The following is a 27,739-nucleotide window of genomic DNA, read 5'->3' on the forward strand; positions in this document are numbered from 1 at the left end:
TTTATGATATTTTTATACTTATTCCAAATATATATGTAAGGTTGCTTAACCAACAAAATAACAACAATTTAAATAAAATATTAAAATTAATATTTAGAGTTAAAATAGTACTGAGTGACAATTAGTTTGATATAACATACGTGTTTAGAGGTTTGGTAATAATATATTAATTACTGTGCATCATTTTTAATTTTCATATGAATTATGTATTATAATATTTTTTTAAAATAAAATTATATATTGTAGCTTTTTATCATATAATTATTGATATTTTTTTACACGGTTCATAGTCATTGTAATTACTATAGTAAATTAATTATTGTAAAAATAATACATTGTAAATATATTTTATGTTGTATTTAAATAAAATTATTTAATAATTAAAAATTTTTTAAATAAAAAAATAACAATTAATCATAATATCACAAATTCATACTTTATTAATAACATACGACTCAGTGTTTTGTAGACATATTATGAATTAATTATGATTAACTAATGATATAAGATTTATCTATTTTGTAGTCGCATTGATTTAATTTACAAGTACAATTACTTTTATCTTATTTTAATTAATTAATTATTATTTTTATATTTTGTTTGTTTTAACTTTATCATGTTTATAGGGATTCGAGCGATGTTATCTGTATATTCAACCCTAATTATTTCATGATATACAAATAAAAAAGTACCGATAATTTTAAAATACAAAAATAAAACATAATAAAATAAAATAAAATAAATAAATATATTTGAGTGCCTCATTATGTTAAGAAAAGATATTCATCATTTCCGAACATTAAATCAAAATAATAGTAGAGAAAAATTAATCCGAATAAAATTAAAATATTACAATACATAAAAAAACTAGGTAGAATTCTTAAATAGGTGCGTGGTACGTACATATTTGCACACAAACCATCTACGAACGAAAATATTTTGTAGAGCCATTTAGTTTTAACCTTTAATGTTAGCCCAAATAATTCAAAACCTAGCAATGACAGCCCAAAGAGACACTAACGGCTCTCCACTGAATACTTTCTTAGGCCGACTGAATAAAAAACCCATAAGATCCGAAATGCCCTGGTACCTAACCGAAACTGCCCGTTATAAAGAAGACCGCGAGTTGGCGCACATACGCACAGCCGCCGAGGAGGAAGAAGGTGCCGTGCTTCTAGGTGCTGCCGCCTGCAGCATATTAGATTTAGAGGCACTTTCTTCACCTTCGTCAGTCGACTTTTCTGTAAAGTATTCTAAATTATTCGTGACTTCCATCAATTGTTTTACCTTAAACACCATGGCATGAGAATAAGCCTGACATTTCGTTTCCACATTACAAGCTTAAGGAGTCAACGCTCCGTGCTTTAATGTGCGCGCAATGCTTTAATGGCCCGTCTGTGTTTGTTTGTCATTTATCTTTTTGGTATTTCATACTGGTTGTATAATCTTTTATTTTTCCTATGTTTTCTGAATTTTCATCGACAGAGTGCAAGATAAGCAGCTGCAGGATAAGGAAATTCTTTGATGGCGCTTCGTTTCGAGGTTATAGTTTTAAATTTTTACGCCTGATTTTCTGAATCTATGTTTTAGGACTTCGTATGGGCCGGTCTTATGCCTGTTAGCTAAAACGATACTTGCTTTCACGAATAAAGCTTAAAATGATGGAAAATATGGAATCTGGGCACGAAAGAAATAAATTAAGAGGTTATCTTTTTTAATATTTCAACATCAGAGGTTGTATATTGGTGCCTAGTTCGGTCAATGGGGACAGCGAAAGGAAAAAAACCCGCTTGGAAAGAAAGATTTGTTGATTCATGTTATCTCAATGTGAGAATATTTGTTTTGAGAAATATTTGTTAAAACTTGAACGGTTTATTTATAGTATTGTATGTTTTCTTGTGTCAAATGTTTGACTGTTATTTCAACACACTATTTACTTCAATTTTTATTTAAGTGGATGTGGCAGCCTAGTTTAATTGTTGTAATAATGAACTTATTGTTGAACTGTGCCATATCTCTATTAAAAAAATGTTGGTAAAGTATGTTGGTTGAAGTAGCATTATTCGCTTCATTAATTGTAGTAGTTATCATCTTCTATTAATTAGCACCAAGTTGGTTTATGTCTTCCATTTCCTTCAGGGTTTCTAAGTTGTGGTTTCTCTGGTCATTGATTCAGCCTGGCCAAAGATTTAGAAAAACCTACACCATAGACCTTAAGTACCAAATGTAAAATAAAGACAATGTTTTATTGCAGTGCAGAATTTTCTTGTTAGAGGAGTTTCTTTTCATATGGTTTAGTTTTATTGCATATTCGTGCAGTAAACAGATTTTGGTTAAATAGAATATTTGATGATTTCGTGGGCAGAGAAGCTATGCAGTTCTAATTTTCCTATGCCATTTGCATGGTTATCAACTGTATTTCATATCCTGGTTTCTTGTTTCAATTTTCTTTACTAAATTTTGAATTTTTCTTTTCCGTTTTTTGTTTAGGTTCTTGGGCGATTTAATCGTGCTCGTGCAGCTCAGTTGACACTTCCTCACTTTGGGTGCCAAACGCCTCTTTTTATGCCTGTGGGCACACAAGGTTAGAGTATGTGTCTATTGTGTTTCTTCTCATCTGTTAGAACCTAGTATTTTTCTAACCGTGCTTGTTCTTTTGATTCTAGATGATATTGGATTTTAGATGGAGGAGGCATCTGTTACTTGTAAAGTTAAAGGACAATAAAATGAGTTCTGTGATATATAGATTTCTTGGCAAGTCAGACATCATGATAAGTTGAATGTAATTCCCATTTGTGGAGGCTGGGAACATGTGTCTAACTAGTTATGTTTTATCATAAGAGAGTTGACTTGTACTCACATAATGTAACTATCACGCTTTGCTATGCTTACTAAGTTTATTTTTATTTTGAAAAAAAAAAGTTTATGTGCACATACATTCTAGAAATAATTTACTGTACATCTGAGATTTGATAGATGTATTATACTTATAAAACATGGTTGGTGTTTCTCAATTCAGGGACGATAAAAGGTCTGACAACCAATCAGCTTGAGGAGATTGGTTGTCAAATAATTCTTGGGAATACGTATCATCTGGCGCTTCGTCCTACTTCTGAGCTCATTGATGAATTGGGAGGTCTCCACAAATTTATGAACTGGCCTCGAGCACTCCTTACAGACTCTGGTGGCTTTCAGATGGTTGTCTTATTTTTTCTTAATACTGCACTGGATTTTTCTTACTTATTGATAAGTCTTTTTAGAAGTTCAATTCACCAGGACATGATGCAGACTCAGTTTGTGACGTCCAATCAAATCTGATTGATTTCATGTGTATTATCTCGAAATCCTATCACTTCCATAGTAATATATTCATCCTTTTCATTATGGATGAGTTGTTACAATTACTTATGGTTGTTCTCTTTGGTTTTTATTGCAATCCATTGTGAATGCGTGCATCCATACATAAGGAGAAAAAGCATCTAGATGCATTTATTATAGAAGATCAATGGAGCTAAGAGTAATGGAATGATGATAGCATCGAAAGAGCATCTCTTAAATTTAATAGAGAATGTTGCTCTAGATTAAGGTGATAAAGTAAAACAAATTACAAATGCATTTGGGTGCAAGTGCACTTGGTATGAAGGCCTTGGGTGAGTCATTTTGGGTTTCATCAAAAGATGACGATTGTAAACTGTGTGGACTAGTTTGAAATTTTTGGGTGTGCAGAACCACCTTTTCATTCTTCTATTCGTAAGATGTCCTTGCAGAGAAATTTTAATCAGAAACTTTCAGAAACATGAAAAAAAACACTTGAAACGTCGTGTGATCATATTTTACTGCTCTCCTTCTTGGGCATGGAGTTTGCTTGACACTAACCCTCTGTTTTCTTATGAACAAAACAAAAAAAAAATCATCTATGTTTTGTTTTAAGAAGTCTCAAAGCTTAAATACTCTTGTATTGGAAAGATAATAGTTTTATGATTTTATAAGTGGAAGAGGATTCCATGTTTTATAATTCTGTAGTTTAGACTAACAATATACTTAACTTGTATTTCCAGGTCTCGCTTTTACATTTAGCTGATATCACTGAAAAGGGCGTAACATTTCAGGTGCACTGTTCCCTCTTTTTTTTTTTTTTGTGTTAGGAAGTGTCTTGGGTATAAATATGATGCATTAGTACCAGTGGAAGTCTCAACAATGGTGTTTTTTTTAAATTATGTTAGATTCATATCTTGTGTTAGGCATAAAATATTATTTTTTACAATTATATAAAAATAATATAAAAATTATCTTATATGAACAGAAATTATGTAGAAGTAAAAAAAATATTAAGAAAAATGCAAGAAAATTGTCATACAGTGAAATATATGCAGGATTGAATGAGGTGTAGAGAGAAAAAAGTGATGATGAGTTTCTGTAATACAAAATTCCAGATTTTGTAATTAACTAAAAATTAATCAAATAAAAATATTATATACAGAGAATTCAGTGAATTAAGTGATGCGTGATGGAACTCATTCGAAGATAGAGATTGTTGGGTTGTGCTTTGAGTAGTGCATGGTTCTTTTTGCATGATAGAGTGCGCGACCCAAACCCTAGATCATTTTTTCATTTAACCACCACATATATGCACATATATTGGGGCTAGGGTTGAGGGGGAATTAGAAATATCTTGTAGTTGCAAGATTGTGATAGTGAATTCAAATTCTCTTTCTCTTGTGGATGTAGATTATATTAACTGAACACATAAATAATTATATCCTCAATCTATTTATTATTTATTTGATTAATTTTATTCGCTCATAGTGCTTTTATTTGTTGCTTGTGACTAAGTTTATATTTTCTTACTTCAGTCACCGGTAGATGGAAAACCAATGCTTCTAACACCAGAGGAGTCAATCCAAATCCAAGTATGCACTTTACCTTGTTTTGTAGGCTGAAACTTGACTGATAAATGTTTTGTTTACAAAATGATATTTTTTAACAATGCACATGATATTATAATCTTTAGGAGTACCCCTGAACTTTTAAGTGGTAAGATCCTTTCCGGTGCATTGATTTATCATGGTTGTCATTGCTGATGTTGAAACTTCTTAACACTTTAAACTTTTGATACGGAATGCAGAATTAACTAACGTGATCAAAAACTTTGCATATAACATTAATATTAAAAATTATAAAACTTTTAATAAATCCTCTCTATTTGACTTATATTTAACATGTAAATGTCAATCAAGATAATTGAAATAGTTTGAATTCATTAAAAATGCCACAATTATAAACTTGACAAGTTATAAATCAATTCGAAAGAAAATTGATAAAATGCCATAAGGATTTATCTTGATAAGTTGAATTAATTTCCATTCAATGAGAAGATTAGAGAAACCTAACTAGTTGAAAACTAAAACTTTATAATTTTATTATTCTCAAACTTTATTTCTTATAATTGTGAATTGAAAATCTATTTATAGAGTAAGTCATATGCATTAGAAAGAAATAAATATCCTAAATTAATGGTATAAATTATATTAAATTTTATCTTAAATGAGAAAATAATGAAAATTAAGAAAAATTTGAGTAGAATAGATTAGATATGATATTCTTTTTTTAGATAAGAATATTTTGATTAATTGTGAAAAAAGTATGGGAAGTAAATATGATTAATTAAGACTGACTATTAAAAGAGTAAAGAAGTCACACATATCTTTCCTGAACTATGGTATTTAGTTCTTTAAAGAATGAGATTTGATTTTCTATTTTTTAAGATATCACATGATTTATGAATAAGTCTTCCTCTTGCTTGATTTTCTCTTTAAAGAAATTATTTTCCGTATCCTTGCTCACATCATCCCCTCTCTCTTCAAAAACGATTTGTTTTCGAATCGAACACTTTTTATGTCGGAGTTTCACCAATTCTGCTTTCTTTGAGAAAATGTCATCAACTGAAATGTTGCATAAGATCATTGCTAAAATCTGCAAGGAATGTTTAGTAAAAAATAACACTCTCTCACGTATTTCATTTCTTGTGTTTTACTTAATCTCATTTCTTAAAGTTGAATGTGAGAATTGAATTTTCTTGAATCAAGTTTTGTTTATGATACTTTAAGAAATTTTACGGAAAAAAGGTAGTTAAACAATTTTAAAAGTAACAGTTCAAATACACAGATGAAGATAGTGTGTGTTTTATGTATAATGTTAAGTAATTAAGGTGCAATTTGTTACTTAGAGATATAATGGAATAAAAGCACAATGAAAAAAGAAAAAAAACTTAAGAGTGTAAGAAAAATTAATACGAATATGATATTTTTTTATGCGTAAGAAAGGACGCAAGATATGTTTTTTTTTTTCAATGTGAAGAATTAAAAAAATATGTAAGGATAAAATATGTAAGATAGTAAGATTTATCTCGAGTTTAAGTTATGATACCAAATGATGCAAAATTCAAGATCAATCAATGTGATCAGAAATTTACACAATTTCATTTAAGTTATTGAAGAAATTTGATTTTCTGAAAATGCTTCCTACTTAACTTTCTATCAAATATGATAGAAACTAAAATTACTGGAAAATAGAGAATTAAAAGAAGAATGGAAAAAACACCACAAGGAATTTATCTTGATAAGTAGATCTACTCTTGCTTAACAAGAAGGATGAAAACACCTCTTTTAAATAAAACTCACAATATTATTAATTTTTAAGCTTGAATGCTTACAATGAAGATTTGATGATTTATTTATAAAGTAAGTCATGTGAATAAAAAGACAATAAAAATTTTCTAATTAAAATTTTAATTACATAGGAAATTAATTAAAAATAAAGTATAAATTCCTAATTAGGTGCAATTACATAGGAAATTAATTAAAATTAAAGTCTAAATTATTAATTATGATAAATATTATCTTTCCCTTTTTCTTGACTAATTGCTTCCTTTTCTTATCCATTTCTATCATGTACTTGAAGAAAGTTGATAAGACCATTATGCTATTGGATTAATTGATTGGGTAACTTATTTCCTTGAGCTCTTTAGTGGATCCAAACTCATCTTTCTCGTTAATCCAAGTTTGGATGAAGAATTGGAAAGCTTGTTGTAATTTTTGGGTCTGGCTCCTTATTATGGGCCCATTTGACATGATGATGTCTCTTCCATATGGCCAAGATGATCCATGCTCACATCACCTTCACTGTCTATCAACCTGCTCTTACTCTACTCAGTAGTCCAAGCCATATGTAAAACATAACACACAGACTAAACCATGTATTGTTTAGAACATAACCTTAGTTTTGGGTTTCCATATGTATCCCATACTTTGTATGGGAAATGTTTGTATAAACTGATGTATTGATCTGCTAATCTGAGCTTGTGGTAGAAAATTCTGGAAGACTAAGAGCTTTTTTAATCCTTTTATTCTGCAATTCCATCTCAAAATGTTGCACAAATTATATATCTTGTTATAATGATGTTGCAGAACAGAATAGGAGCAGATATCATTATGGCACTTGATGATGTTGTCAAAACCACCATTACTGGGCCACGAATTGAGGAGGCTATGTATCGCACCCTTCGCTGGATTGACAGATGTATAGCAGGTAAATATCCAATAGTTAAATGTCATTATTTCTTTGGACGTGAAAGGGAATTGAACAATTTACATTAAAAAGTTGAATTTAACAGATGTTTTCTCTTTTAACAGTTTTAGAAGTAGTTCCGTATGTACTGATTTTCTCTTTCTTTTTCCTTTCGAGAAAAAAAGAGGGAGGGATAAGTAATGCTTGAAGTTATTTCTTTTGTCAAATCTATAACTCCACTAATACTTTTGGAATGCTGCTCTCTTCCATGGATTTTCTTTTAAAGATGGATATAACCTTATCGATGTAAGGCAAAGAGAGCTTGAACAATACTCGAAGAAAATTTATTAAGAACCAAAATACGACATCTAGCATTTGAATATTTGTATGACAATCATATGCACAGTCTTACCAAATAAATTAGGGTATCCTATTTGTAGGTACTAAAACATAATCAAGATAGAAATTCATAAATCTATCTAAGAATTCTAGAAAATAGGAAAATGAGCTAATTAATTTGAATAACCTATAATAGAGAATAACTAAATAAGATCGTAAGTAAGTGGGAAATAATACACTCATATCATTAATAAGTCTATAGATGCTAGTTCCTAAATAAGCTAAACACCATAATAGTGCATAAATATTGTAATTTTTAAAAAAATAAAAAATGTGAAGTATGTATTAATAAGGTACCAATGGGGTACCATCTATATACAAAAGATTTACAAATGAGTTAGGGTGTCAATAGCATTCTCAAAATTCTCATTTTTAATAATGTCATACCCCAACATAATAGATCCAAAATAACGGTACCATACGTCTCTTAACCTGTATGCCCCTATTTCTTTGCCCTCAAAAGCTTTTAATTTTCTTTCTTTTCAAATGACCCAGAAAATGGTTGTTATAATTACATAAATATAATTTATTGTAGTAAGAGTTAGATTAACTCTTTTTTGCATTGACTTTTGTGTGCAGCTCACAAGAGGCCACAAGATCAGAACTTATTTGGCATTGTACAGGGTGGTTTAGATCCTGTGCTAAGGTGAATTTGAATTGGAGCTCTTATCTTTACTGCAAGATGCATGTTTAGCTCTTTGGTTGCTATCAGTCCTACAGATCTTCAACTAATTCTTTTGATGTCTATTGCGGTAATTATAATCAGGGATATATGCGTTAGAGGCCTGGTTGACCGGAATTTACCTGGGTATGCAGTCTCTGCATAAAAATTTATCTTTATTCTGACTGTATCCTTTCTAATGTATACATTGGTCTCTTCCAGAAGCTGTTAGAATTCCTAATTAAACAAATGTTTTTGGCTCAAAATAAATAACTAAAAATTTTGTCAGCCTAACATATGCACCTGAGGGAATTGCTATGTATTTTGTCAAATCATTTAAGAAATGTATGAGTTTACTTCATTTCTCACTTCGAGGGATTTTAAGATATTCAATAAATGCTAGGATTACCAGTTCACTGCAGCATCTTTGTTAGAGATATTCCCTTTATTTCTTCATATCAGTAATGTTTTTGCTATTTGATCAACAATTTAAAAAAAAAAAAAGCTGACTTAACCATCTTCTTTTACAGGTATGCTATTGGTGGTCTTGCAGGAGGTGAAGATAAAGATTCATTTTGGCGTGTTGTTGCTCAATGCACTGCAGCATTGCCTGAAGATAAACCAAGATATGTCATGGTACAAATTATTTTTCAAACTTTACAACTTTGTTTTTAACTTTCAACATTTTGCTGAATTATGATATTTGTCTCCTGGTTTTCTTTTTTGCCCTTTTAGGGTGTTGGCTATCCATTGGATATTGTAGTTTGCAGTGCTCTTGGTGCTGACATGTATGACTGTGTTTATCCTACTCGAACTGCTCGATTTGGCACTGCTTTGGTTCCCGAGGTGATTTCTTCTCATTAGAAATTTGAAAAAGAATATATTTATGTGTATATATATATATATATGATAAAGATTAAATATCAGTCTTAATTTAGAAAATCTTTCCGCCATATAATTGAGTTTGCTAGTAAAAAGAACTCAAGGGTTCAAGAGATGATTTTTGTTTGATTGTAAATTGTAATTCATCTTGGACATTGGAATTCTGATGTACATGTCTTGTGCACCGTGCACATTCATGGAACTCTGATGAAGTTATAATTTCAAGCATCTGTGTTGCCTATACACCTTGCACACACAGAAAATACCATATACTTGTGACTAGTTTGAACTCTGATGTGAACTCTGATGGGACCTTTCGATCAAATATATGCATATCTATTTCTTACCTATACACATTTCACACTGGTTCGTTGTAATTATTGAATGACTCTAGTTTCGCATGGCTGATTCTTTGATTTTCTGATATATAATAGTCATTATCTCTTCATGTTATGGGTCAGTCGTGATTTTCAAGTTTAATTTTTTTGTTAGTTTTTGCCTGGATTGAAAAATTGTTCCTGTGAAACATATTAATTGAAGTAAATGTCTAGTTTAGTTATCATTATGAAACAAGGCATAATGTATTGTTGACCTTCTTATAAACTTTGTGCGTCACTTATGAATGACTGAACCTTTCACAAAATTTCACCTGCTAACTAATAAAATGTCCATTGTATCTTGACAAGTTTTGGCAAGAAGACAGGTCATTACAAGAACATGACCCATTTATCATATCTAAGCATAAACGTCAGTCTCTGGTGACTTTCTCCACACTCATTCATGATGTTGAACTTCTTGATGCAGGGAGTTCTGAAGCTCAAACACAATGCAATGGCTGATGATACTCGCCCAATTGACCCTTCATGTCCTTGTATGGTATGGGCATAATGGGACAGTATCTTTGATCATTTCTGTGGAAATTGCCATTATGATACCTCTCCTTATTCTTCTATTTCCTTAGGTCTGCAAGAACTATACAAGAGCTTATATACATTGTCTTGTCACAAAAGATGCCATGGGGTCTCAGCTTCTGTCATATCACAATTTGTATTACATGATGAAGGTACGAGGCCTGACTTCTCTTTGCAGTACTTTCCTTTCTTTAAGCTTTACCACTTCTTTTTTGAACTTTAATAAATTTCTCTGCTGTTGCAGCTTAGCAGGGATCTGCATTCCTCGATAATTGAAGGAAGGTTTCCAGAGTATGTTTGCCTATTGGTTTAATTCATTTCCTTCTTTTTTAAACAGTCTACATTTCTATGTGAAGAGCTTTGTGCTATTCAGTATTCACTATGTCGTATGCTAGGCCTTACGTTATTGACTTCCACTCATGGTTTAGTAGCTGATTTATTGTTTTTTCCTTGTTTACAGGTTTGTGTGTGATTTTCTGCAGAAAATGGTATCTATTGCTTTCAATTGTCCTTATTTCTTCTGAGTCTCTCTAACTTCAGTTATCTGCATGTGAACAATCAATACCATGTTGTCTTTTTTCTCCAAGACAATAACAGTATGATGACTATGTCTTGAGGGATGCTTAGCTGACCGTTCAATTAAATTATGGGTAGGGGCATTAATAGTTTGGTCTAAACTGAAAAACCGAACAGAACTGGTTTAAGCCAGTTCGGTTCAACTTTGTTAGTCAGTTATATTTGGCTTGAATAGGTAAAATCTTAGTAATTATATATAGATTGTCTAAATATTTTTACACATGATAGTAATTGTATATTTATTATAAATTATTCAGATAATCTTTATTTTGTAATTACATAATAATAGTTTAAATTAATATTTACATTGAATAAAGTAAATCAATAATTAACTTAAAAATAAAATAAATATTTGAAAATAATTTAATATTAGAATAATTTTTTTAAATAGTATTATTTAGATAGTTATAATAATTATTTTTTTGTTCATGTAATTTTTTTATCATTTCTATATTTATGATAATTTCTAATAACATAATTAATTTCATATATATATATATATTTATATAAGTTTGTTCATTTATGTAAATTATAATATTGTTAATTTATGGTCTTGTTTGTGAAATCAAGGCCTTTGATATGTTTATACTTGTTTCTTAAAGTTATTTGTATGAACTAAATTGATCTATACTTTATTAATTATTTTGTATTTAATTGGAAAATTTAAGTTCTAGGCAAAAATTTTTAGCTTTTATGTATGACTTAGATTTTAAAGAAGCCTAAAACTAAGGCTCAGACAGATAGCTTGTACCTTTAATCGGTTTAGTTGGGGTTTTAAAAAATAGAAACCAAAATATTCAGTTTTGTTTGTATTTATCATCAAAAGCAAATTGAGTTACACTCTTAATTTTTGAGCTTGTGGGATGCTCAATCTTTACCTCCTCTTCTAGGTTGATATAGGACAAATTAGAGTTGATTTGTCTACTTAGAGGTATAAAAAACCTAGATCTCACACCTAGGATTCTTAGGCATCACAACTAAGAGCTGATTGAATCACGCAATCAAATACTGAAAAATTCTCAAAAAATGTTATTGACTACTTGAATGATCCTCTCAAGAGGTTATAGTTATATTCACAAAGTATTAAATAGTTATTTTTTAACTATATTTTGAAATATTAAAACTAATTTAAGAATACTAATCTTAATGAAATAAGAATATTAATATTAAAAAGATTATGAAATATTAAAACAAATGAGAAAATTAAGTACTACAGAATAAAATTCAAAAGTTATTAAAAAGTATAACAAAAGACTCTTAAATAGTACAGTAGTTTTATATTTAAAATAGTTATGATTTCTAATCTATTTAGGTAATCTATAACTCTTCCATTCTACATCATAGATGGTGATTTTTGCCCGTGGAGTAAATTTCAATTGTATTTAGTGTAACATAATTGTGTTATTTGGTGGCAAAATATTAATGTCTTAACCCAAGTACAATGAGCTTGTTTTGCGGTTGGGATCAAATGAAGATGTCATCTAACCAAGGTTGTACAATGCTATTGTCACTGTACAATGAGCTCACTAGCCATCAAAGTACCAAAAACCCAGAAATGAAAAAGGGTAAAAAGTGAAAAAACTTGGGGGTTGGAATTTATTTTGCTGATTTATAAGTTGTCACATGGAAAGAATAATTTTTTGCCAAGTATATTTTATACTGGTTGCTGGAGCTTCCTGATGATTTGCTTGTTTTGCGCACTTCATCAATAAGCAGATGAAAACATCATTACAGCAAACCTCGCTAAAGATAAAATCTTTCATGATGTGATCTTATACTTAATCAGTGGCTGTGGACTGCTCTGAACTTTTCTTTGGCTTAGACGGTGAAAAGATTAATGTAGCCTTCGGTAGGTCTTTGATTGAATTTTGACCTGATATGAAACAAGTAAGAAAGAGAATTAAAAAGGAAAACCAGTAAAAATATTGGAGCTGGCTCTGGTTAGAATATTATTATAACCTTGTGATTTTGTCTATTATCTTGCAGTTTCCAAAAGGTGACATCCCAGAGTGGGTTTGCAATGCAATGGAGGTTGCTGGAATTGATATTTCTTCTTGCTGTGCTCCATTTTCACCATCCCGTGATTAGATTTAACATGTTGAGAGAAAGTAGGAGTATTCGATTTCTGACATTGAAGAATTTGGTCTATAGGTGACAACACATACCACATGGCATAAATTTTGTAGCTCATATGCCCACTTAGGAAGATTATACCCAGTTGACAAAATCTTGCTGTCTTCTCCAGAAATTTCTTCCCCCTTTAACTGATATACATACTGGTAAGTGCCAGTTATGTTGTCATTTTTTAAGGAACACAATGTATAAATTAATGATTGTTGTCATATTTTTGTTTTATTAATGTTAAATGTTATCATACAAAGTACCTACTTATGAGAATTGGTCTTGTGTATTTCTTTCCTCATTTTTATACCAGCTGTTCGCACATTAGATTTCTCCATGGATCCTGAAGGTTTAGGGTTTTCTTAATACATAATTAAGTCAAATTTTAATTATGGAGTTTCTTTTTCACCTTGGTATTTTTCGGAATATGCCTTTATTTCCTTGAAGGTTTGTCTAAGGCTTGAGCCGTGGCTGAGTTTCTGCCATAATTTTTTTTTTCTAAAATTTTTGTTGAAGAACTCAGCTACTGCATTTTCTGTAAATGTAGACCGATTAACATGAACTCTCTAGATTTTCTGTTTGTGATAATTTTCTTGTTTGTTTATTATATTTGCGCACAATATTATTATTCCTTTTTTTTTATGGACATTAACTAATTTGACAGCTAGTTCAAAGTTCTTTTCAGCTAAACATGAGTTATAGGAGAAAGCTCCATGAAGATGAGGCAAAGTCAAAAGACAAGGTGGAAACAGAGTGAAAGGTAACCCAAAATAGCTTGCCTGTGATACTCTATTTGTGGCTGTGAAGGGTATGTGACAAAACCTACTAGTGCCTAATAAGCACTGTTAAATTCTTAATCCCAAAGGTTTCGAGCTGTAAACCAACTGATAGACAGACGCCTCTCCTTTTCTTGTGTGCCAAATGCCAAACCATTGCCTGCAAGATCTTTTTTTCTTTTTTTTTTTTTTTTACACATAAAGTTTTAGTGTAAAACTTTGAGATCAAAATTATTGTGAGCACTAGTTTTTTTGGTGTTAAATTTAACATTTAAAGAATAAAAATTCTGAATAATTATAATATAACAGTTAAAATATCAGTGCTTACAATCAATATTTTTAAGTTTGACTTAACTGTAATGCCACCATTCTTTCATATGTCCTTAACCTTCTTTTGCATACCACTCTCGGTGTAAATAACCTTTCCTTTTTACGACATTTTCCCGAAGAAAAGGATGCTTTCTTTGTTAACAAAGTTTCCCTGAAATATGGCACATTTCAAAGGTGTGAAACCTGCAGCATTTAGGGTATCCTTTTCCTTTAGTAAAAATTAAAGGGCGACTTTCTCACCAATATGAACACTTTGTTATCCAAAATGATTTTCCACATGATCTCATCTAACCCCTTCGAAGGACTTCTACCTATAACTCAATAGGTCACGAATTATGTTGCCCTAAACCACACGGCTTCTCCCACATTCTTCATTGTCTTGATACTAGCTAGTTTAGATTATTGTAGTTATATTTTAAGAGGTTAGATTTAGATTGCTTCTAATAAATTTAACAATAAATAAATTGCAAATATCTCCCTCCGTAACTTTTTTTTATTTTTGGTCTAATAAAAAACTGTAACTTAAAAACTAACCCATGTATTTCTAGAATTACATGGGTAGCAACATGAAGTCAATAATATTATTCTACTGTTTTAAGAGCAAAGTAAAGCTATGGGCTAAAGCAACCTTTTCTAGTGTAGAACTCTATATAGTCCATGGTCTCAGTTCTCTCTTTTCTCTCACCGTATACATTCACGAAGATAGTAAAGAAGCGCCCCACCAACCCAATCCAGATCTTTTCTTGAACAGTAGGATTGTTTTGTTCTGATTGACGATTCTATGTATCTTTTTTACTATATTTTTCACATGTCTATCACTGGGTTCCCTTTTATAGGGTCTATTAGGTACTTGGAAAAATGAATTGAAGCACGCATCAACTTCCTTTTTCAAGCTTGAAGACTGAAATGGGATGGGTGTTGTATGTCGAAGTCGAAGTTATTTATGTTTTGCTATCGTTGGTTTTAAGATATACAGCTGTCTCAGGGTCTTTTTGATACATAATAATACTTTGAATTACATTAAAAAGTTATTTTACTATTTAAAAAATTTTGAAATCTAATTTCTTTATTATTTTTCCTTTGAGTACGATCTGAATTTTTTAATTTATCCGAATAAATAATTAGTATTAACTGTGTATCTATCACCATTAAACACACGTCGTATGACAAACAATGTGTTTACATTGATCATTAAGTTTTAAAAATGCTGCTAGCATAATGCGGTTTCCATACTAGTAATCACTTTTTTTTTTTTCATTTTTTTTCACAAAATAATTATAAATTAAATATAAATTTACGAAAAAACTGTAAGAATACATAAAGTTAAAATAAAATTTTCAGTATTAATTTCGTTCTAATATCTCTATTTAAGTACTATCACTCAGTTCAATGGTGTTTCAAAAATATAATACTATAAAAGAGTATACTCGCAATAGTATAACTAGTAATGTAATTATTATACTGACAATATATTTAAAATTTAATATTTACATTAATATTTTTTATTATGTGGATATTTATGTAACAGTATTATAATATTTTTAATAAATAAGAATATAATATGATAAAATTAAACTAGTCTCAGAATAGTGAATATTAATTTTCTTAAATAATAATAACTAAGTTTCCTTTTTTATTTAAAAGATGCAAAAAATAATTAGTAAGAGAAAAATACATTTTGGGCACCTTTAAAAGTAAATTTCAGAAACCATGACCAAATTACAAATAAAAGGGGGCACATATAAAAGAAAAAATTTGAAAACAGAAGTCAATTCGCGAAAAAGGAAAAAGTGGACCACGTGAATGCTCAGTCAACAGCACAACGAATCGTTGCATGCTGCGTGGTAGCCACATCAACAAGGGCTCCGCATGGGAAGCCTATGCAGGCAATCCGCGTGCCAGGAAGATCGAACGGCTCGTGTCCACTCTCACACGCGCGAACGACTCAGATAAATTTTTCGAATAAGCCTGATCAAGCGACTCCTGTTACCCCATGCAAACCCAAACGAACGGTCAAGATCAGGGGAAGAGAGGTATTTAAACCTCTATTCAGTCGGCCGCAAAACCCTAGCCGATACAGGGTTACCAAAGAAGAAGAAGAAGGGCGGTCGGAGGAGAGCTCAACAGCTGGAGAGAGATGGGCGCCACCGTGCCAAAACCCCAAAATGCACTAGTAAGCTCGAATTTTCTTCTCGTTTCTCTGTTCTTAGTTATTTAAACCATTTTCGATACAGGGTAATCGAGAGAAACCGCCAGTAAGGCCAAATTTTTCCCTCTCTTTTCTAAAAAATACTCTATAACCACGATTTAAACAAATTTCCACTAGGAACCGACCAAAATTGGTTTGGCCGAGAGGGAGAAGTGTCGGAGAAGGAGGACCAGGTGGCAGAGCTTGGCGGCGTCACCACGCCAGAATCCCAACTCGATCCTACACCACAACGCTGGAATCCCAACCCGACCCCCAATGAGTTTTTTGCCCTTTTATCATTTTTTGCGTATTTTCACGCCATTTTGATGTGCGTTTTCAAATCTTATTAGGAAAATTCAAGAAATAGAAACTGTTAAAAACCGTAATAAAAAAAAACAGTATTCTTGACACCGAACCAAAATAAAGATCTCTCAATATTTTTCCTATTACGGTTAAATTAAAGTAAATAGATAATAAACGGCAAATTTAAAATGTTCTATAAATCCATGATAATTAAATACAGGTTGCTGACATAGCCGGTTAACCAATCGTCTATATTTGCCATTAGTTTTACTATGTATTATCTATTCATTATTTTTGTCTCAAATTTTATCTTATGGTGTTTATTATTTTATTTTCATTTTATTATTGTTTTTCTTTCTTATTTATTAGCTAATTTACTTGCTTTGTAGTCGCTTATTTCTTTTTTGTTGGTCTGACTTATTTTCATTCTTATCTCGCCACGTTTATGTAAAACTCATGTGTCAGTTACGCATCTTGAATCGTCGTATTTATTTCATTTTGTTTTCACTCCATGTTGTTTATTTATTCCAAATTGTTTATTTATCGTATCCTGCCTTGCTAATTTAGTCCTGACCTATTTATTTTATTTTATTGTTCATGCTATTGCATATAGAGGATCCTATCATATTATGACGTTTTACTTCGTTTCTGTTTACATTTTCTTTATTTCTTAATTGGATTTGAAAACGAATTTTATATTCTAATATTAATTAAAGTACGAATCTTACGTTAGTTAAATATAATAGAAAATTTGCATGCGTAAATCGATAAAAAGAGTTTACTGGGTATCATGGGAGAGAGTGCGAAATTTGTGCATAGGGTAAATCCTACCGTAGAAGTATTATCAGTTGTACGGGGTTGAAAAGTTCCATAACGGACGGAGTTGGGAGCAATTAATTTCGCTCATACCAGACGGGGTGTTTAGACGATTTTAAATTGTGGTGCTCATTATCCGACGTGGTATGGGAACAACTGATTAATGAAAGAAATGTTTGGATTCCATGTGTAGCGGGGATCCTTACGGGCCTCCAGTGATGCCGATAGGAAAAATGGAATAGTATGACGAGAATATATATAATAAGTAACTTGATTTCATATGAAAGGTTAAGAACCCAATATTACATGTCATAAAATGTATACTTGTTGTTTCTAAATTCTCATATTGACTTCATTTTAGTGTGAGATGTTTAGAGGACTACTAGTTGATGAATGAAATACTAACGTTTTTTGTAAAACAATTGAGGATGCATTATGTAGCGCCCGGAAAGGGGCCGAAAAAAAAAAAGCCACGTCGACAGCCACGTCAGCAGTCCCGGCCAACCGGGACCTGCCACGTGGCAAGACTACGTCGTTCCAAAAAGGGCCACGTTGGCGATCCGCGTAGGCGCGATAGGACGGCCCAGATCAAGCGTGTGATCGAACGGCCCAAATTTAAACGCACGGACGGCCCAGATTTAATCAAAAACGGACGGTCCAGATTAAAACAAAATGGACGGCTGAGATCAAAAGGCAAAGGGTTATAAATAGAACCCCCACACCATACCACAAACCCTAGCCGCCTGCCGCTCGCCAGAGAAAACGAACCAAAAGCCGGCCGCCGCCACCCGCCGCCGCACCGGAGGAATTTTCGACTGCCAATCGAGGTAAATTTCGTACCCCCGACTCGTTTTTCCACACTGATTCCTCCTGTGGCCAAATCGGAGCCAAAATCCCGGCCAAACGGCCGGAATACACGGCCGAAGCCCAGCGGCGCCGCCGCGCCCCTTCTCAGTTTTTGCCTCCGATGAGGCCCTTCCCGGCCTCCGTTTGATGCAATTTTTATATCACCGTGATCACCATTCTTTTCTCTACAGGTTGACCAGAGCCGAATCACCAAAACACGAACCTCGCCGGAGAGCCGCCGCACCCGAGACCGCCGCCGCCGGTAAGCTCCATTTTTCTGTGATTTTTTGGCCCCCCGAGGGCCCTAGGGTTGTTTTCTCGCAGGGACCAATGCAAGTGTGGCCAAATTCGGCCAGAAACGGCCGAAAACAGCCAACCCGAGGCGAATCGCCGCCAGCGGTGGCGCCGTTTCCGGAGCACGGCGGAGCCGCCGTGCCGGAGTTGCGATTTGGGCCGAAAGGGGCCCTGGGCCTAATTTGGGATTTTTTGGAACACGTGCAGGTACCAGTAGTGCGTTTCAGTTCCCCGAGGAAAATTCAGGGAAAATTAGGGACAGCCTGCAAGCGCACTGTGAAGTCGTGTTCGGACCCCGAAACGAGTAAGGACCCCTCACCCTATTTCCTATCACGGTTTTAAAGTCCAATAAATGATAAAATAGTATTTCATGAATCAACGAATGTGTGAAATTGCTTAAGGTCGCTAATGGAGCCCGAGTCTAGTGTGTTTGTCGGTTAACTGTTATTTGGCCTGTTTTACAGTTTTAAATGCAGCATGAGGTTCGATGTTTGCATTTTATAGTTTCGTGTGCATATTTTACTGTTTTATTGATTATGGATTGAATGACCGGGATATTGATGCTGTATGTTGTCTGTTTGGCATAAATTATCGTTTTGCTTGTTTGTATGTGATTGATAATGCTGACTGAGGGAAAAGGAGAATGAAAGATTATGTAAATGGAAATTGTATAATGTGTTCAGCCTGACTAGATATCCTGGGAGATGGTGGACGGACCGGGTCCGTAGGGAACCCTACCGGGATTGTGGTCTCCCATACCGGACGGGGTATGGAGATCTTATGTGTTTTGGCACCCATACCGGACGGGGTATGGGGACGGCCCGTTTCACCCTCATACCGGACGGGGTATTGAGGTTTATGGTTTTGGCGCCCATACCGGACGGGGTATGGGGACGGCCCGTTTCACCCTCATACCGGACGGGGTATTGAGGTTTATGGTTTTGGTGCCCATACCGGACAGGGTATGGGGACGGCCCGTTTCACCCTCATACCGGACGGGGTATTGAGGTTTATGGTTTTGACACCCATACCGGACGGGGTATGGGGACGACCCTGAAATCTGATGACGAATGTTAAAGGTTAACGGGTAGCGGGACTCCTATGGACCACCACGGATACTAATAGGCTAGTAAATGAGGAAAAGATATGTTGTATAATGATTGAATTACAAAAGGCGTGATAAGTGTTATGTTTTATAGTTTATATGATTCCATGATTATGATAATGTCATTGCTTCCGTATATTATTTTATAAATTCTACCGAGGTAAGTGGATGGTAAAGATTTTATTATTAATAAAAGGATTTGTCGTAAATCATGCTCCATTGGTCTTTTGTGTTTTCTACCCACCTTTACCTCCGTGACGGTGAGATATCGTGATGTCCTTACTGGGCTAGTGTAGCTCATTCCTTATTTAATCATTTCAGATCAGGAAGACATGGTTCCCGAGCCCGTTCCGCAGGAGGACGACGAAGGGGATGCCTAGAGACTCCATAGTCATACTCATAGCTTTACTTTCGAGTTTTTTTTTTTTGTTAGTTTAATCTTTTATATTTTGAGCACGTTTTTGGTTTTCGTGTAAGGGATGTTAACTGAGATTTTGATCTCGCTTCCGCATTTGATATTTTTGAATATAAATTCCATTTTAAATTTCTGGGGCTGCTACAGTTGGTATCAGAGCCGCATTTTCTCGGACCCATCCCTTACACAATAGTGCCTTAGAGTAATACTCACCGATATATCGTTACTCAATCATTCCTTGTGAAAACGAGTACAAGGGAATGAGGAGAGTGCCCCACTAAACCGAGCGGCCCAAGATAATTCGCTTCGGGAGGATTTAGACAGACTATTTGAGATGGTGGAGGCTCTCGTAGCTGCACAGCAAAGGCAAGAGGAGAGAAGGGAGTTACCCGGACCTCCTCTGCTAGCGCAGGTTGAGCCCCCGCTACAGCATGCTGATCCCGAGCCACCCCGGCAGGAGCCTGTTCCTCCACAGTACCACCCGGCCCCACAGCCGTGGTACGACCCGGTACCACAGCCACGGTACCAGCAGGCGCCGCCACAGCACATTCCAGTACCCCCACCACATCAGTAGGTGCCACCACAGGGTCCCCCAGTTAACCCTCAGCCAGCCCCAAGTCCCTCTACCTCGGGACCCCGCTCCTTCCTTGATCGACCCCGGCTTCATAGAGAGGTACAGAAGACTGAACCCTTCTACTTTTGCAGGGGGATCCTCTTTTGAAAGGCCCAATACTGGCTGGCAGAGACTGAAAGAGCTTTCGAGACCTTGGGAGTAGTTCCTGAGCAGAGGGCTGCCATTGCCTCCTACATGCTGGTAGGGGAGACACTGCTAGGAGAGGTTGTCTACAGGGCATGTGCCGTGGAGATAGCAGATAGGAAATTGAGGGTAGACCTGATAGGGTTAGACACAGGGGATTTTGATGTAATCCTAGGAATGGATTGACTAGCGGCGTATCACGCCACCATAGACTGCTTTAACAAAAAGATTGTATTTAATCCTCCCAACGAGGAGCCATTTACAAGTTAATAAAATTATTCGGTACTGATTTCCCCTAATGGCAAATTCTTTTCTTCTTAATTCCCAATGCCTTAATATTGTATTTTCCCTAACTAGGTAAACCCAAGAAAGAAGTTTGTATCCAAGAGATTCCAGTAGTCCGAGACTTTCCAGACGTATTTCCGGATGAACTGCCCGGTCTACCAGGGGACCGAGAGGTCGAGTTCACCATAGACTTACAGCCAGGAACCCAGGCCATCTCGGTAGCTCCTTACCGAATGAGCCGCATCGAGATGGAAGAGCTAAGGAAACAAATCACTGAGCTACAAAACAGTGGCTTCATTAGACACAGCATTTCCCCATGGGGTGCCGGGGTTACTTTTGCAAAGAAAGGGGATGGAACGTTGAGACTGTGCATTGATTATAGAAGAATAAACAAGGTAACAATTAAGAACAAGTACCCTCTTCCCCGGATTGATGACCTTTTCGATCAGTTGCAGGGTGCACAGGTCTTTTCCAAAATAGATCTACGATCAGGTTACCATCAGGTAAAAGTGAGAGCCGAAGACATCCCCAAGACGGCATTCCGAACCAGGTACGGACACTATGAGTTCCTGGTTATGCCGTTTGGGCTAACCAACGCCCCGGCCATCTTTATGGATCTAATTAACAGAATCTTCAGAGAATTCTTGGATCAATTTGTCATCGTGTTCATCGATGATATCTTAGTCTACTCAAAAAGTAAGGAAGAACATGCTCATCATCTTGCCCAAGTCCTACAGGTACTCAGGGAAAAGAAGTTGTATGCGAAGTTGAGCAAGTGTGGATTTTGGCTCGAACAAACCGCCTTCCTAGGACATGTTATATCGAAGGAATGGGTGTCAGTGAACCCCGAAAAGGTTGAAGCGGTACTTGGTTGGGAAAGGCTGACAACAGTTAAGGAAATTCGCAGTTTCCTATGGATGGCAGGTTATTACCGCCGGTTTGTCGAAGAGTTCTCTAGTCTAGCAGCTCCTCTAACCCGACTCACAAAGAAGAATGCAAGGTTTGAATGGAATGAGAACTGCGAGAGGAGTTTTTCGGAGTTGAAGAAGCGACTGACTACTGCACCAGTGCTGGCTCTACCGAGTGGATCAGGAGGGTACACAGTTTATAGTGATGCCTCCTATCTGGGCCTGGGTTGTGTCCTAATGCAGCATGGAAAGGTTATAGCATATGGGTCTAGACAGCTAAAGAATCATGAGAAGAACTATCCTACCCATGACTTGGAGCTTGCCGCCATCATACACGCCTTGAAAACCTGGCGCCATTATTTGTATGGAGAGACCTTTCAGATCTACACCGATCATAAAAGTTTGAAGTATATCTTCACTCAGAAGGATCTCAACATGCGTCAGAGAAGGTGGATAGAACTCCTCAAGGACTATGATTGTGACATCCTATACCATCCAGGTAAGGGCAACGTGGTGGCCGATGCCCTCAGCAGGAAAAGTGCAGGCACCCTAGCCCATCTAATGGTTTCAGAATGTAGGTCCATTGGGGTTACACAGCAGGTTCGCCTGCGAGACCTGAAGAGAGTCACATATTTGGGCCACCTAGCAGTCCAACCCGAGTTAATCCAAAGAATAAAGGAAGCCCAGTCAGTCGACCCCGCCCTAGTAACCCGCAAGAAGAATGCAGAACAGGGAGTGAGCTCAGAATTTCAGATCTCTGCCGACGGATTGATTCGTTTCAAGGACAAAGTGTGTGTCCCAGACGACAGTGAGTTAAGAAGAGACATCATGACAGAGTCCCATAGTTCAAGGTTCGCCATGCATCCAGGAAGTACGAAAATGTACCAAACTATGCGACCTCGGTTCTGGTGGAATGGGATGAAGAGAGATATAGCCGACTTTGTATATAAGTGCTTGGTATGTCAGCAGGTCAAAGCAGAACATCAACGCCCAGGCGGGTTACTTCAGCCTTTACCGATTCCAGAGTGGAAGTGGGAACATATCACCATGGACTTCGTATCGGGACTACCCAAGGCACGATCGGGACATGATGCTATATGGGTAATTGTTGACCGACTCACTAAGTCTTCCCACTTCCTGGCCATCAGAATGACTGATCCTTTGGACAAGTTGGCAAGAATGTATATCCGGGAGGTAGTCAGACTGCATGGAGTTCCGGTAACAGTGGTATCCGACAGGGATCCCAGATTCACTTCTCGGTTTTGGAATAGTTTCCAGCAAGCTATGGGAACAAAGTTGTCTCTTAGTACTGCTTTTCACCCCCAAACCAATGGACAATCAGAGAGGACAATTCGTACGCTGGAGGATATGCTCCGAGCTTGTGTCCTTGACTCCGGGGGCCATTGGGACGACCACCTACCCCTGATAGAGTTTGCTTACAATAACAGTTACCAAGCAAGCATCGGCATGGCCCCATACGAGGCGCTATACGGGCGTCCGTGCAGGTCACCGATCTGTTGGGAAGAAGTGGGAGATAGAAGATTGTTTGGCCCGGATTTGGTAGAAGAAACCACGTCCAAGATAGTTAAGATCAAGAAGAACATCCAGACAGCTCAGAGTAGGCAGAAGAGTTATACTGATACCCGGAGGAGAGACCTGGCCTTTGAGGAAGGCGACCGGGTGTTTCTTAAAGTCACCCCCTTCAAGGGGATTAGTAGGTTCGGCAGGAGGGTAAAATTAAACCCCAGATATATTGGACCCTTTGAAATCTTAGACAAGATTGGTACCACGGCCTACAGACTTGCTCTGTCTCCTGAGCTCTCCCGGGTTCATAATGTGTTTCACGTATCTATGCTACGTAAGTACAATCCGGACCCTTCTCATGTCTTGGCTCATGAACCGCTTCCACTCCGAGAGGACTTGTCTTATGAAGAAGTACCGGTCGGTATCACGGACCGAGAGAGCAGAATACTCCGCAACCGGGAAATATCATTTGTAAAAGTCGTGTGGCAGAACCACACGCCCAGGGAGGCCACCTGGGAACTGGAATCAGAATTTATGGCCCAATATACTCATCTGTTTGATCAAGAGTAATGAGGCAAATTTGGGGACGAAATTTCTTTATGGGGGGGAGAGTTGTAGAGCCCGGAAAGGGGCCGAAAAAAAAAAAAAAGCCACGTCGGCAGCCACGTCAGCAGGCCCGGTTAGCGGGCCCAGTCAGCAGTCCCGGCCAACCGGGACCTGCCACGTGGCAAGACCACGTCATTCCAAAAAGGGCCACGTTGGCGATCCGCGTAGGCACGATCGGATTGCCCAGATCAAGCGTGTGATCGGACGGCCCAGATTTAAATGCACGGACGGCCCAGATTTAATCAAAAACGGAAGGCCCAGATTAAAACAAAATGGACGGCTGAGATCAAAAGGCAAAGGGTTATAAATAGAACCCCCACACCAGACCAAAAACCCTAGCCGCCTGCCGCTCGCTGGAGAAGACGAACCAGAAGCCGGCCGCCGCCACCCGCCGTCGCACCGGAGGAATTTCCGACCAACGATCGAGGTAAATTTCGTACCCCTGACTCATTTTTCCACGCTGATTCCTCCTGTGGCCAAATCGGAGCCAAAATCCCGGCCAAACGGCCGGAATACACGGTCGAAGCCCAGCGGCGCCGCCGCGCCCCTTCTCGGTTTTTGCCTCCGATGAGGCCCTTCCCGGCCTCCGTTTGATGCAATTTTTATATCACCGTGATCACCATTCTTTTCTCTACAGGTTGACCAGAGCCGAATCACCAAAACACGAACCTCACCGGAGAGCCGCCGCACCCGAGAGCGCCGCCGTCGGTAAGCTCCGTTTTTCCGTGATTTTTTGGCCCCCCGATGGCCCTTGGGTTGTTTTCTCGCAGGGACCGATGCGAGTGTGGCCAAATTCGACCAGAAACGGCCGAAAACAGCCAACCCGAGGCGAATTCTTTTATTTATTTATCATATTATTGTCATTGGGTCAAAACGTTTGAAATCTCTATTGGTAGTTTTGAGCTTTTACAATAAAAAATTATTTTAATGTTTTATATCGCTAATTAAAAAAAAAAAAAAGAATTCACAGAGTGAAATTTCTTAAAAGAATAGATTGTTTGTCAAAAAAAGAAAACTGTCCTTTTGGCACCGACTTACTTGGATGCATAGGGGCATGCAAATAACAGCAATTGAAGGAATAGATAGCTTATGTAACACTTCAAAACGTGTCGGTAGTCAAGCCCACAACTGGATGAATATATATATATATATGTTGGGAGGCCATTGCCCACATACCAATATTTAAATATTAACCCAATTATACCCCACGCAACATTAATTTCTCTTGTCTCATCCCATATCTATTTTCATCCTAGACTTTTAGCCTCCGCAAAAAGTAAAGAAATATAATTTAACCCAAAAGACGTGTGTTGCAGATCATTGTTTAAATTGGGTAATGATTATCTTATATATATATATATAGATTCTTAGAATCTTTCAATATAGTAAATAAAAATGAGATGTGTCATTTTAGGTACAGCGTCCATTTATTTTCCCGTTCAAGGGGGAAGGCCTAGATCCCCCCCCCCCCCGGCCCCGGCCAATGCAAGTTCGTCTAGATAAAATGTTATTTCATTTTTAGTTTAAAACTTCAATTGTATATATGTATGTATGTATGTATGTATTATTATTACTGCTGTTATTATTATATTTATTTGTCTTGCCAACTTTTTAGTGATATATATTAAATATTTTTAATTTTATGTATGAATGCACATAAAGTCAGGAGTCAAATAATAATAAAATGTTTTAAATATTTATATCATAGCGTTTGCTTGTATGTATAGATTTTCAAAGTTAGCTAGGTAGAGCCTACTTTATGTAACTTCTTGGTTGTGTACGTCAATAAGGAGATTGAAGATTTATGGCGCTCGGGAAACTTGGGTGGCCATAACACCACACACATATTGCGACCTCCCCCCCCCCCCCCTCTTCCTATTATTATTATTTTTTAAAAATATATATATTTTTCTTATAATCTGCTTCTAATATCTTTTTTTTTTTTGCCTTAAATATTCAATTTGTTATATATTAGATCATAAAATAATTGAAAAATAATTTTAACTAATTAATATATTTATAAACTAATAATAATACTATACTTATTCTTTGTCATCATTAATTTATTAATCGATAAAAATTATTTTTCAAGTTATTTTTTTGAAATATTCACATATTGTCTAAAAAAATTAAGTGTTTGAAATTTAAAAAAAAAAGTTAAAAATTAGATTATATTAAAATATTAATGATTAAATTGTAATAAGTGTTAAATTTTATAAATTAATTTAATAATTTATTCTAATGTTTTTTGTTTTCCCTTTTAAATGGTTACTTTTAGGTCAATTTAACAACACTCTCATAATATGTATATTAATTTTTTCTAACAGAAGTTATACATGTGGGTTGGATTCAATTATCAACGAATAGAAAATTCATTCCTTCGTGGCAAAAGGACAAATTAATAAACTCAAATTCCTGCGTGTAAACTTAACTTCCAGAAAAATATTCACCCTATTAATTTCATTTATGGTTATTAGTATTGTTGATTTTCATAAAATTAATAATATGAAAGCACTATATGACTGTGACTCAATTATATATATACATATATATATATATTGTGTTATTCGTTAAAAAATTATATTTTTTTGTAAAAATAAATAAATAAATTATGCACGTATATATTATATACCCAACAAATTATATGTCTACCCAAAAAAATTATTGTGTATATATGATATGATATGGATGTAACTCGTGCATTTATTTAAAAAAAAAAAACATTAATTTCTTGATGTTGCTGAATCATGTAGAGGCAGTATTAAGTGCAACTAATCATGTCGCAATTAAGATGGTGGTGAAATGGTGACTATTCAAATGTGTGAAATATGTTACTCAATGAATTTATATCATTATACGATATATATATATATAATGTATTGTATTATGATTAAAAATATATGATTTTTTATTGAAAAAATTAATTTATTGTATTATAAATTTTAATCAATTTAGAGTGAAAATTAGCTGATAATGATGTTTTATCAATTAATGCGGAAATTGACAATGCAACCACCTCATACTAGTCCAGTCTTTTCTTTAATTAAAGAGTGAAATTGTTAAATAATAATAAGAAATAATTTATATCTAAAATAAAATAAATAGAATTTGCACGTGATTATTTTATGGGCTTTTTTTTAATAGCCGTGTATTTGTTTAGAGGATGGGGAAAGGGATACGATTGATCGAAATTTTGTAGGAAATAACACAAATTTTATTTTTTAAAAAATAATATTAAATTTAATAAAAGCACAGAACCATTTATTATTTTTTAATATAATTCATATTTTTAATCTTAATCGAACTAAATATGAATTTATTTACAAATTTCACAAAAAAAAAAAAAAATTGGATTTATTTTAAATATAAACTAAAATAGGCAAATTCCAAATTTATATGAAATTTAAGAATCATATTTTTGAAATCACCTTCCACATTTCACATTATATAACCAAGAAGGTTAACAGTCC

The 27,739-nt window shown here is 35.2% G+C and overlaps 1 protein-coding gene across 10 annotated transcripts; it reads left to right on the forward strand.

The window, feature by feature from the left end:
* Positions 1-1,042: 1,042 nt before the first annotated feature.
* LOC110816734 (uncharacterized) lies at positions 1,043-14,049 on the forward strand. 10 transcript variants are annotated; one of them, XR_015821102.1, is made up of 17 exons: positions 1,043-1,369; positions 1,486-1,542; positions 2,491-2,584; positions 3,020-3,198; positions 4,059-4,109; positions 4,854-4,910; positions 7,467-7,587; positions 8,545-8,611; positions 8,732-8,773; positions 9,157-9,262; positions 9,362-9,472; positions 10,313-10,384; positions 10,470-10,571; positions 10,664-10,710; positions 10,880-10,907; positions 12,712-12,844; positions 12,982-13,103. XR_015821102.1 is itself a non-coding variant. In XM_088221651.1 (17 exons), exons 2-16 carry the CDS (start codon positions 1,525-1,527, stop codon positions 12,815-12,817), a joined length of 1,131 nt encoding a protein of 376 aa, XP_088077777.1. In that variant the 5' UTR covers positions 1,044-1,369; positions 1,486-1,524; the 3' UTR covers positions 12,818-12,844; positions 12,982-13,103. The 10 variants fall into 10 exon arrangements, 8 of the variants coding, with proteins under 8 accessions (XP_088077772.1, XP_088077773.1, XP_088077775.1 ...); XM_088221651.1 differs by having other exon boundaries at positions 1,044-1,369; positions 12,782-12,844; XR_015821096.1 differs by lacking the exons at positions 10,880-10,907; positions 12,712-12,844 and adding an exon at positions 13,802-14,049 and having other exon boundaries at positions 1,044-1,369; positions 12,982-13,274.
* Positions 14,050-27,739: the final 13,690 nt, after the last annotated feature.

This window comes from Carica papaya, chromosome 1, assembly GCF_054855325.1.
Source record: "Carica papaya isolate Zhongbai chromosome 1, ASM5485532v1, whole genome shotgun sequence".
Taxonomy (NCBI): Eukaryota; Viridiplantae; Streptophyta; class Magnoliopsida; order Brassicales; family Caricaceae; genus Carica; species Carica papaya.